General features: G+C 39.7%; 1 protein-coding gene across 6 annotated transcripts; it reads right to left on the reverse strand.

Annotated features, from left to right (window-relative positions):
- Window positions 1-356: 356 nt before the first annotated feature.
- On the reverse strand, window positions 357-7,564 carry LOC109153848 (protein HESO1-like). Of its 6 annotated transcripts, none has more exons than XM_019301731.1 (11): window positions 7,417-7,564; window positions 7,230-7,296; window positions 5,549-5,592; window positions 4,908-5,113; window positions 4,003-4,167; window positions 3,344-3,519; window positions 3,173-3,265; window positions 2,510-2,579; window positions 1,539-1,669; window positions 1,302-1,412; window positions 357-1,147 (listed from the first exon to the last, which is right to left on the reverse strand). In XM_019301731.1, the coding sequence occupies exons 4-11, from the start codon at window positions 5,044-5,046 to the stop codon at window positions 755-757; spliced, it is 1,278 nt and encodes a 425-aa protein (XP_019157276.1). In that variant the 5' UTR covers window positions 5,047-5,113; window positions 5,549-5,592; window positions 7,230-7,296; window positions 7,417-7,564; the 3' UTR covers window positions 357-754. The 6 variants fall into 6 exon arrangements, with proteins under 6 accessions (XP_019157276.1, XP_019157275.1, XP_019157277.1 ...); XM_019301730.1 differs by lacking the exon at window positions 5,549-5,592 and adding an exon at window positions 7,030-7,108; XM_019301732.1 differs by lacking the exon at window positions 5,549-5,592 and having other exon boundaries at window positions 7,433-7,564.
- Between the last annotated feature and the right edge of the window lie 4,276 nt (window positions 7,565-11,840).

Genomic DNA, 11,840 nt, shown 5'->3' on the forward strand with positions numbered 1-11,840 from the left:
CTTCATAATGTACAAAATTTATGTTCATAATACACATACACATAAACATGATATAATGAATACATAAACACTTAACATAATACACATAATTCATATTGATAATGTACAGAATTCATGTTTACAATGCACATAATTCATATTTCATTATATAATGTTTATGTGTAACATAAATTATGTGTATTATGAACTTAAATTCTGTATATTATAAAATTAAATTATGTGTATGGGACCGAGATCGACAGTACACTGTGAACCCTGGTCCACAAACATTTTGAATTATTATTATTATTTTTTGAAAACAATCATTATTATTATTATAGCTGTAATTTATTTTTTTTCTGAATCAATCAAAATATGCCACATCCACGGACCACAGATAATAAAATTGACAATTAGCGTAGCACTAGTCGAACTGGTCAGAGTTAACCAGTAATACAGAAACTCTACGGAGCAAAGCACAAGCACAATTCCACAAAAGTATCAAACACAAATGTTATCCCCGTTCTTAGAGTTTAATGTTCATCCCTCTCATTACATTTTTTAAAATCCTATTATCAAATTTAAAAGGTCCAAAACACTGGATTCACAACAATGCACAGTTGTGTATTGAATTGGAAATGAGCACAAACAACAGATTCATCATAAGGTCTTCCCTTCCAACTCCGGGTAGAGGCACCTCTCTGATGAAAAAGAAGATGACGAAACGTAATGGAACATCAGCTTCTTCAAGGATGCAAACTCTAAGCCAGGCAAATTATTCTGCAACCTTTTTGTCATATTTAGGCCTCCATACTGGCTGTAATTGAGCAGGAGAATCCTGGGAAGGTCTATGAATTGCCCTGCTGTTCGGCTGCTGCCTGTTGATCCTCATGTCTTGAAACTGATGTTGTAATGATGGTTGCGTGGTTCTTTGAGCTTGTTGAATCCTGACGCCATATCTACTATAGTTGCCATAGTTTCTAGTAGGTTTTCCACCCGCAAATTTCGAAGTGGGTGGCTTCATGAGAGTAGACAAAAGCAATTTTGGATCTTGATAGGGAGATGTAAGCATATTGTAGGTTGACTGAAAAGCTTCAGATATGTTTGCAAGTTGTGTACTGCTAACACTCCTTGCTGTATTAGCAGGTTGTTCAAACGGATCTTCAATCTGAACAAAGTAGCAATGATTATGTTAAAGAAGAGAACTATTAGCGTTAACTTTTTTACTTTCTAAGGGGTTTCCCATGTTAGACTGTCCTCGTGTCCCTGTGTGTGTGTCTGAGTTTGCAAGAGAGAGAGAGAGAGAGAGAGAGAGAGATTACAAATAGTGAATATGTTTTTGGTAACCATCTCATGTTGCCTTCAATGTCTTCCCACTGTCCAGTGTAGGTGCTTATGCCTTGATCTGAAGCCTTGGAACTAATGTCACAGAACTATATAGACAGGAGACAGATATTTCCAGGATGGTTTGGTTATTAGCTAGTCGCGGTAATATTTTACAAGACATATAACGGAAGAAACTTATGCGTGGAAAGCTACAAGTTGGAGGAATTTCTAACCTTCCCAATGAATGAGATGAAGAGGTCAGCCAGAGAACTGTTGTTTTGAGCTCTGGATCTATTAGATTTAAATCGGTTTATGTTGACAGCACATGTTTCTTCAATAAGATTCTCTGCAGTAACCCTCACACCTGCAAAGTATACACCAAGCAAAAGGATCAGAACATATATTCAATGAGGCCACATATATCAGTAGAAATGCAAAATTAAGTGATCTCTGAATTTCATTCTGTGTCATTATCACTATAGTATTGGATTTAGTTATTTGCTTGATTATATGAAGGACGGATCAGATGATATGCCACACTAACCGTTAAACATTAGCTCAAATTGGCAGGTAAGGTGAGAATGGAAGGGTAAGGTATCATAGGACATTAGAATGCAAACAATGTCCAAAGCAGAGAGGCATTAGCAATTACCATTTACACGCTAGAGGTGGGAAATATAGTCACAACTAAAAGGAGTATGCAGTGTATCTTGATTTCTACACCATACAAAGGTAATCTCTAACATCTATTCATAAGGTAATTTGACTTTGAAAGATCCACTATTTACAATTGTGAAAAGCTATCAATTGCACAAGCCACAAGGATAACCAAAGGAACTAGATAAATTGCGATTTGCAGTCCATTAAAACTGCAATATAGACATGAATGTAAGAAAAAATTAATATTATGATACACAAAGGGGATGCCACCCATAAATGTTATCAATATATCAACAGTGGAAACAGAAACTTTTATCCATCACAAACAGGACCCAACAACAATACTACCAGCTTTATTTGTCTCTCAAACTGTTTGAAGTTGTTGTGCTAGCCTAAATGCTAAAGCATAGGTTAATAAAACTATCCATGAGCAAATTGCATAACTATACCACAAGAACCAAAATCAACTTTTATTACTTATAAGAAGATGCAGCAGAACATTAAATCATTAGTGTGACCAAATATACAAGAATTTGATGAGTACCTGTAAGATCATCCACCATATTTCTCGGATATATTTCTTTCAGTGGAGGTAAAATAGCAGGTTCACTTGTCTACAGAAAACATGTCAATTTAGACAGAAAAGGAGTAGGTGTATCACTTTCTCTAGAGAAAAGTCAGGTAATTACTTGCCAAGCAAATGTCAAATGATAGATAAACAAGGCATGTGAAGGTAAAAAAACAACCCAGCACAATACAAAGAGAGACAAATACAAAACATCACAAAGGACATTGCAATAAAACATAATGCTAAGTAAACTTGCTATTTACATCATCTTTATTATTTGGGTTGTACCACTTATGGTCTACCCTCTACAACCACTTAATATAATCAAAATGGTGAGGATTACTTCTCAAAAAGTTTCTGTTCTCACGTGATGAAACTATCATTTGGTTAGAGTGTTAGACACTTAGACTATTAGCTTAGCTTCCAATTCTATCTCCTTTTCTCTATTCTATTTTTACTCTACTTCAGAAGTTAAGAATTTGCATATTTTCTATTGCATTAAAGGATTTCACATTTGCTTTCCTTTTCTAATATGTTCTATTCCCAGGAATGGAGATGCTGTGCATGTGGGTGAGGCTTTTTTTGGATTGGATGGGAAGTGAAACTGTTGGAATGGAGCTAATGCCATGAACAACAGACCTGAAAGTGAAATATAACAAGCAAGCTAAGAGAATAGGAATTTAGAGTTCCAGATTTTGAATCATTACTCTGTGCCTTTGCCCATTCCTTGACCTGCAGAAATGGGAACAAATTGTCAGAATTATGTTACATTTAACCAAAAATGCATCTTGCAGTTTCACAAGCACTTACCAGTAAAACCATGTGACGAAAACGCCCATCAATTGTACTGATCCAGTATAGCAATTTGGACTTCATTTGTCCGCTCAAATTATTTATTGATATGTCACAGGAGATGTTATACTTGCCCTGAAACTTCAATATAGGGACTCTTGCATTGGTAATAAATCTCAATTTCCGATAGCCACCTGTAAAGCAATGTCATACAATGAATCAAACAGCACATTCTTGAGAGTTGATGTTAAATATCCCCCATAAAGCTGCAGGGACATAGAATTGTTTTTTTTTTTTTTTAAGTGTGAAGACTCTATATAGGTGCAAGAACATAGATCTTTATCTTGTTTACAAGAGTAAACACTACCAATAGGTACATATTCACTTGCAAATGATCAGATCTCAACTAACTAACAGTAATTATACATTTATAAGTAACATGTCCATTCAAGAATTAACAATTGTGGCAATTATTCACCCTTCTTCATCAGGATGCAAAACAATTTAGCTGAAGGGCTATTTGAGTATGTGCTTAACGCTAACTTAATTCAGCTGTAAAAGCCTAAATAGATAAATTAAACTTTCTATCCCTCTTAATAATATTAATTGATAACACCAAAAAGGAAATAATCAACTTGAGGAAATAAGCAAGCAACACATACTAAGCAGGATTATACCTTTCATTTCCAATGCTTTTAGTACATCTTCAAGTAAATTTTGTTTGTGCTTCTTCCCAGCACTTGCGATATAGGAACCATTGGCCAACTCTATTGATATATCAAGATCTCCACACCTTGTGAAGAGATCAGATACAAAAGATCCAAATGGCTCAACCGTTGCACCTGCTTATAAAATGTAAACCCATATTACTATGATCAATTTTTGTAATCAGAAAAATTAACCCCAGCAGGCAACTGCTTAGAAACAAAAAGAAATCAAGAACCACAAAAATGCCATAACCAAAAAAGTTATCTTGCTGCCATATTAGTATCAAATAGACAATTGAACGTGACTTATGAGGCAAGTTAATTTCTTTTATTTATTAACAATCAGTGTTTATTCTCAGACACTATGCTGCCAGCAAAACCAAATAAATATTGTATGATTTGCATCACAATGGCTTCTAACAGAAAAATATACGGAGAGAGGAATCAGGATAATAAATAACACTGACTTCTCATAGGCTGCATTCCCTTTCTAATAGGCTTTTTGTGATAAAGTCAAAGTACAAAAACAGCAGCTTAGGTCGTCAACTCGTCATGGCAGTTTAGATAATAAACATTCCAAATACATTAGAATTAACAAAATCTTCACTTTATGGACCAAGCAAAAAGAGAATATTACAATATAGTATGTTAGTTCAAATTTACAACGGAACTAGGCAAACTTTTTTTAATCTCAAAACCAACTATATAAACATCACATTTTGTATGAAATTGAATTTTCAAAGAATATTTCAAACATTTTAATATTGATCAAAATATTAATTGTTATTTAAAAGAAACATGTCAGTGAATCAGGGCATCCCATATAAATACATATGCCACATAAAATGGATAGAAATCAAACATGATTTACCTACCTCTCAAACTTTCTATGGGTTCCACAACGGCTCGTAGTTCTTCAATTAATTGAAATCTTATAGACCAGTCATCTTTTGAGGGACTGATTGCGCAAATAATGTAGCGGAGTGTATGCTCTAATGGGCTATAGCCATTCATTCTGAGCACTGAATTTTCTTTCCAACAGAGAGATTATTTGCCAATTCTCAACTGGAAAAAGAATTACCTGCATAAAAGAAGGGATAATCATAACACTGTAAAAAGTGAATCAGTAAAAGCAAAACAAATAATCATTCTAGAGAAACATAGCTTGAAAGTTAGTTAATAGAAGGTGAAGTATTTCCCAAGGATAGAGATAACAAGCCCTCAAATAAAAGTCTCATCTTGGAACTAGAAGTAACAGAGAAAATGAAAACCAAACTACCATGTTTAAAGCATAGATATAATTCCAGCAAGAAGCTAATTATGTTAAGCAATCACATCATGGACATTGCTTAGTCCGACATGGTAGTTTGGTTTTCATTTGTCTCATTTATTACATATACTTTCAGTTTAAGGACAAACAGGTGAGTTTTCAATCAATAAATAATAAAAAATAAAAAATAAAAACAACAACAACAATTAAATTTCATCCAAGCTCTTTCAATAACAAGTTCCTTACAGTATAAATCGCATTCAGGTTGACCTTCCATAGTGTTATGCATTCTGAAAAGCAATTTCATAATAATGGCCATTAAAAAAAAATCTAAAACCCCTTGTCAATACAGCCCAACATTTAAAATAGCCCTGAAGACTGAAAAAGTTAACTAGTTCTATTTAAGGCATTCCATATGGAGAAGATCTAACCACAGGATCCGCAAATTATTGTTTGTACTTAAATGATTTGAAAGTGTTAATGCAGAGGGAAGAGTAAAATGGCCACCCACAAAAACTAATTCATGACAAATAATTAAACTTTTTCTAAAAACAGAAATGGTGGCTATTCAATTAGATTTTTCCCTGATTAATTACTGAAACATAGTCAGGGACTTGGGAAAGGTTCAGAACAGGAAAAGAATAGACCTTTCAAGGTTTCAATTGAGTTTTACTCAACTAGATATTGAAGTGTTTTCATTTTCCTAATGCCACACCCAATAAAAATTTCAACCACTAATGAATAATAGTACAACATCATTAACATCATAAAGAAAATCATGTTTGATGGTCTTTAATAAACCCAGTAAAATACAGCAGTAGAAAGTATGGCAAAAACCATTTCATAAATAAAACACAGAGCGTCCAAAAAGGATATTGAAGTTCATATCAAATTCAAAAACATTACATGAATTACTAAGTGTTGCACTTCAGTTAAGAAATTGAAGGTAAATAAAAATTAACTTCCTTTAATAATTATGAGTTGCAAACTAGCCCCTATTGACTATTGTGCTTGTGGTCTAGCAAAAATTCTATAAATTTGGTGCTTTAAACAGTAATTGAATGAGAAATTGCATATTCTATTCCTATCATAACAAATGCAATTTTGCACAGACTAAACATATTTTACTCATCTTATAATCAAGTAGATGCTCTAGTAAGCCACAGCAAATTCTTACCAGTGGTTCAAATGAATTGAGGACGCTTATGTTATCAGGCAAAATGCAGTTCAACCTAAATGTCAATGAAACTCTTTAACAGACAATTGTTAACAACAATTAAAGCCTAAAATGATATTCAACCTCGTGGTCAGCTAGAGATAAGTGCCAATCAGAGATAGATCTCGATATGTATGACTTATTCAGGGCACAACAAATAAGCAGCAGCTAAAGTATACCAAGCATAGGCATAACATTTCACAAGGTCCATCAAAATGGGGCCTCGGTAGGAGGATCCTGCCTTCATTTGATCAGTAACTCAGTAAGTGGGACATTTTACTCCAAAATACGGCCACCCTCCTTTGATCAAGGGCCTCAAGGGTATCTGGGTAGTAATCCGACGACCCGAGGCAATGCTTTTCACAGGAGGATCCTGATCCTTGCAAGGCCCCATATTCACACAAGAACGCCACCAAACAAAAAAATAAAAAACAAAAAACAAAAAAAAAAAAAAACAAAAACAAAAACAAAAAAACAAAGGGAGAAGAATAGGGAGCTCCAGTATATCAACCATTGATCCAGATATAGACTTGTGTTTGGGTTTGATTTCAGGAGCTATGGGGCAACCAATTATAGGATAATTTCCTCACCTACGAATAACGTAAAACATGAATACCAAAACACCAAAATGAACACATAAACAGTACTAAGTTCAAGCATTCACTCCGACACAAATAAACCAAAAACCAACTGATAGGGCAAGAAAGGTACCATAATTGGTTGCCCATAGCTCCGAAAGCCAAATCCAAAATCGAATCGCCAACGGAGAAAATGAAATCTACCAATTGAAAAATGCGCAATCAACTCAGTCTTCATTTCAACTAATTAATCAAAGCACAGCACAACAGCTCCCGAAACAACAAAACAAAACAATTGCGATTTGTAATAATTATTAAACCTTTTCGAGAAAATACCGGCCGGCGGAATAGTCAGTAGAAACGAATCACCGGAGCAGCCAGACTAAAGGGCGGCTCTGATGAGAATTAGGGCTTTTGTCTCTCAGCATCACTGCCCAGTAGCGCTAGACATTACACGGAAATTTCTGTAATTATTTCTCACAAGGATCGAGGTCAAATAGATTCTCTACAGCTGTTAATATTGTAATTTTTGTAAGAAAACGGTTAATATGGAATTCACAAATTATCCCATGGATTAGAATTCACCTTACATGGTAAATTCTTGTTCAAAATGATACTCCGTATTTGATTATGGACATGCAATTTAAATATTATGTACCTTCCATTAATCCACTAAGAGTCTAAGACCAATAAAGTTAGGACTTATATCAGAAATTAAAAAACGTTAGTCTAATTATTAGTTGAAATAAATGGTCTTTTATCAATATCATTTAGAACAAATTGCACTTTTAGTCCTGTGACTATTACGGTGTTGATAATTTGAGTACGCGACTTTCAAAACTCTCAATTTAGTCCTTTAACTATGCAATTGTTAACAGATTTAGTCCTGCCGGCCAAATTGCTGGCCAATTTTGACCGAAAAATTTTAAATTATTTTTAATTAATTAATCAGAGGGGCAAAGTAGTCCTTTCACACTCTTCCTTCTTCTCCATTCTCCTCCCTTCTTCTTCGTTGCAGCGACGAACGATGTTTTTTATTCAAACGCTTTGTGATTTTCGTTCCGGCGACTCACACGGTAGGTCCTTGCTTCCCACGTGACGACAGTGGATTTTTCCGGCGAATCGATGGAGGGAAGTAAAAGGGATAAAGCTCATGGCGGACATTGCAACTGCTATATAAAACCCATCACCCTTTCTTCTCATTGCAGAACCCAGGGAAGTTGTTCCCGATGGCAATGGCTAGGCACTGCGCACAGTTCACCGCCGACAAGGCATATTTTACACAACCCAGAAAAAAAAAAGAAAAAAAAAAAGGAAACGATGAAGATGATGATGAGATTTTTCAGGTCCAAATTCTCTCTCCCAGAAAGCTAACAATCTTTCTGACTGTGCCTTTCTCACCGCCGTCTTCCTCCTCGTCTACGCCACTGTCGTCGTCGTCGTTGGCGCGACGGTGCTCGGCGGAGGTTAAACTCACCTCCGACTTCGTCTTCTTCCTCCTCTACGCCATTGTTGTTATCCTTGTTTCTTCTATTCTCTCTCTTGTTTTTCTTGCTCTACAATTACAGGCTGTCCTCATAAGCGTCGATGATTTCGTGGATGAGCTGCCGGTTGGGCGACGAGTCTCACCTCACCAAGTAGCTCATGTAGCAGCTGAAACAGTTGCAGTTGAAGCAAGAGGGTGGTTGCCGTCGATGATTTCGTGGATGAGCTGCCGGTTGGGCGACGAGTCTCACCTCACCAAGTAACTCATGTAGCAGCTGAAACAGTTGCAGTTGAAGCAGGAGGGTGGTTGCCGACGCCGGCTTTTCTACTCCCCCTGGAGTTTGCAGAAGAGCGGCGGCGACCGGAGGAAATCCCCCCACCCCCCCTTACTTTTATTATCAATACCCCAGGACCAAAAGTGCAATTTGTTCATATCATTTACTTTTCTTAAATATATGCTAGACCTTTGCTCACTGCACATCCACATTGCCGCCAATGAGACTCAATCCTTGGTCATTCTTCTAAACTTTCACCTCTATGACCAGTTGAGCTGCCCATGCGAGTTTGTTTAACATATATTATTAATACTAGCATTTTGTACACGCGATGCACGAAAACCTATGGCCAATATTAAAATATTGTTAAGTAACAAAATTTAAAAAATTAGTTAAAATTATGTTCCGCAATTTCTTAATGTGATGATACTTTTAAATTATCATATATTTTTATATAATAATAATTTACAAATAATACTAAGCTAACACCCACATATATGATATATTGATATGTGAAAGGGATATACGCCCGGGCTCCGGGCGATAGCGATCGATATCTGCCCGGCTGACCCGCTAGGGCCATGTGACCCGCCCCGACCGATAGGGACCGGGCGACCGAGGCGCGCTCTGACCGACTGGCTCCCCTGGACATCGAGCGCCGGGCGGTCAGACCTAGCGGTCCCCATCGGTCGGGGTCCGGTCGTATGGGCGTCTCTGGGTCGAGAGGGAGTCAGATCTTAAACGCCGCGTGGCGGGTAGTCACACGGCGCGCAACGGTGCCCGGTGCATGTTTGCCATGTGTCCGCCATGCCGGAAGCCCAGAAGTATCTGCTTTTGGGCCCTATATATAGCGCATTAAATGCATCGTGAAAGGGACTTTTGGCACGAGGCAAGACGAGAGCTTCCCGACCAGTCACTGGGAATCCGAGCCTTGCCCGCGCCTGTATAAATACACTACCCTGTATTAGCAATATCAAGATTTAAACTCGATTACCTCAATTATAGAGAACGTCTTATATTGTTATTTTTCAAACAAATTTTAAAATTATAGCCGCTTGGACTCGGGGGGCTATAAGCGCGTTTATTTCGCGTCCCTTTCCGTCAGTCCGACCGGCAATTGACCGACCTTCATAGCCGCTCAGACTCGGGGGGCTATACCTAAAGGAGTTATCGTTCACCTAGTCCGAACGCTGATGCCAAATAGACAAAAATTAAAATTGAGCGATACAAAAATCGAAACACGCGACGCGAAAGTTTGAAGCATAAACGAAAATAAAAATCGAGCGTTATAACTTGGCGCTTAAAAGAAACCAAAAACTGAGTAGTTGAATGCCCGGTACAGCTGGGACTGGGCTCCCAAAAAACCTTCCAAACAAAGATTACAAAACGCCAACCTAGTGCGACCTAGCTGGCGTGATCCTTCCCGACAGTCGTAAATGGCTCGTCCGTGTCTGCCTCCGCGTATGGCATTGGCCCGGGATCGGTGACGCTCTCTGGCAGGTTAGACAGGATCGTGTTGAGGTCATCGCCCTCGAACACCTCAGTCAGCGCGGACCTCACTTCCCGGTGCGTGTCCCTCTGACCGGAAGCATATGCCAGTTGCCGAACACCCACATCATATCCTCGGCTACCGTGTGCTTCACGAGCGCCTTGAAGAATGGCTCAGCAGACGCGGAGTCTCGGCAGAGGAAGGCGACCAGACCATCGGGATCCTGCAGCTGCGAACGAAGGCCCTCAACCTCTTTCCGGACCTCGGCGGTCTCCCCAATAGCCTTTTTGGCAATGGCTTCAGCAATCTCTTTGCCATCCTCGGCCGCCTTGAGCTTCCTCCGCAACTCCTTCACCTCTTTCTTGAGGGAGTCGGTTTCCGTCCCGCTTTTCGACCGGTAGTAAAGTGAGGTCAGTACCCGGGTGACCTGTAACAGCGAAAGTTAGTCGAGTGTCAGTAAAACGGAAAAACCGAATGTGGAAAAGCGCTTACCTGCACCAAGTTTTGAGCGCCTCGCTCGGAAACCTGCTCCGGGGTCCACCCGGCCATGTCGTTTTCCGCCGGGAAGATGGCACTCATCTTAGCTAAAGGATTGCCTTGCAAATCACCACCCGTCAGTGAGTTCATCAGAGGAGTCAGGTTAGGAGGACTTTGACGACGCGCCCGCTTGACGACACAGTCGGACTCCCCCACCTTCTCCTTGCCACGTTTGCTCGTGGCCTTGACAATTTGCAAGTCCGACCCGGTGCTTAAGGTCGGTGACGCCTCGTCGACCCGGGCGGTCATGTCGAGCGGGACTGCGGTCGGAACGGAGGTCGCGGGAACTGCGGCCAGAGGAGCGTCAGATGTTGTCACCTTCTTCCCGCCGAGGGCGGCCTTGGGCCGGGGAACTTTGACCGCGGAAGGCGCCGTTTGAAAACCTCGACCGGGCTTCATACCTGCAAGAAAAGAATATATATATGATTTAGACAATAAGAGAAAGAGAAGAAGTCCCCTCGTTCGTGCGGGTAGTGTGCGAACAGACCTTCCTGCTCGGAAGCCGGTACTGCCGGTTGCGCGGCCACAGTCACCTCAGCGCGCTGAGGAATGTACTTCTCCGGTAGGTCATACTTGGGCGGCTCGAGATGGGCATCTTCGTACTCGGTAGCCGACCGAAAAATAAGGAATTCATAAAACTCGGAAGAAATCTTAGCCGCCGCGGTTTTCAGGGCCCATGTTGGCTCGGGACGTTTACACGCGGTAAAGTGGAGGGACTAGGCCCTCTTAACCGGGAGCTCCCTGGGATACTCGATAGAAACGATCCGGTTCTTCCAACCCCGGTTATTCTCCGGCAAATCCAGGATGTTGCAATGATGGCTCCGAGTCTGGGCGGCTAGGAACCCTCCTCCGTACCAGGCCGCAAGCGGGTGGACCGAGTACACGAAATTGAACAGGTCCATCGAGCAATCAAGACCGTGTCGGGCGCAAATTTGCGGAAAGCACGCTATGATTCGGT

This window comes from Ipomoea nil, unplaced genomic scaffold (assembly GCF_001879475.1).
Source record: "Ipomoea nil cultivar Tokyo-kokei standard unplaced genomic scaffold, Asagao_1.1 scaffold2545, whole genome shotgun sequence".
NCBI lineage: Eukaryota > Viridiplantae > Streptophyta > Magnoliopsida > Solanales > Convolvulaceae > Ipomoea > Ipomoea nil.

Bases quoted from the DNA above. Each gene is read 5' to 3' on its own strand.
- LOC109153848 (XM_019301732.1), bottom strand. From the start codon at position 5,046: ATGAATGGCTATAGCCCATTAGAGCATACACTCCGCTACATTATTTGC. The intron at 1,670-2,509 runs GTACTCATCAAA...TATACTTTGCAG, and splicing joins TATGGTGGATGATCTTACAG to GTGTGAGGGTTACTGCAGAG. The intron at 1,148-1,301 runs GTAATCTCTCTC...TACTTTGTTCAG, and splicing joins CAAAAACATATTCACTATTT to ATTGAAGATCCGTTTGAACA.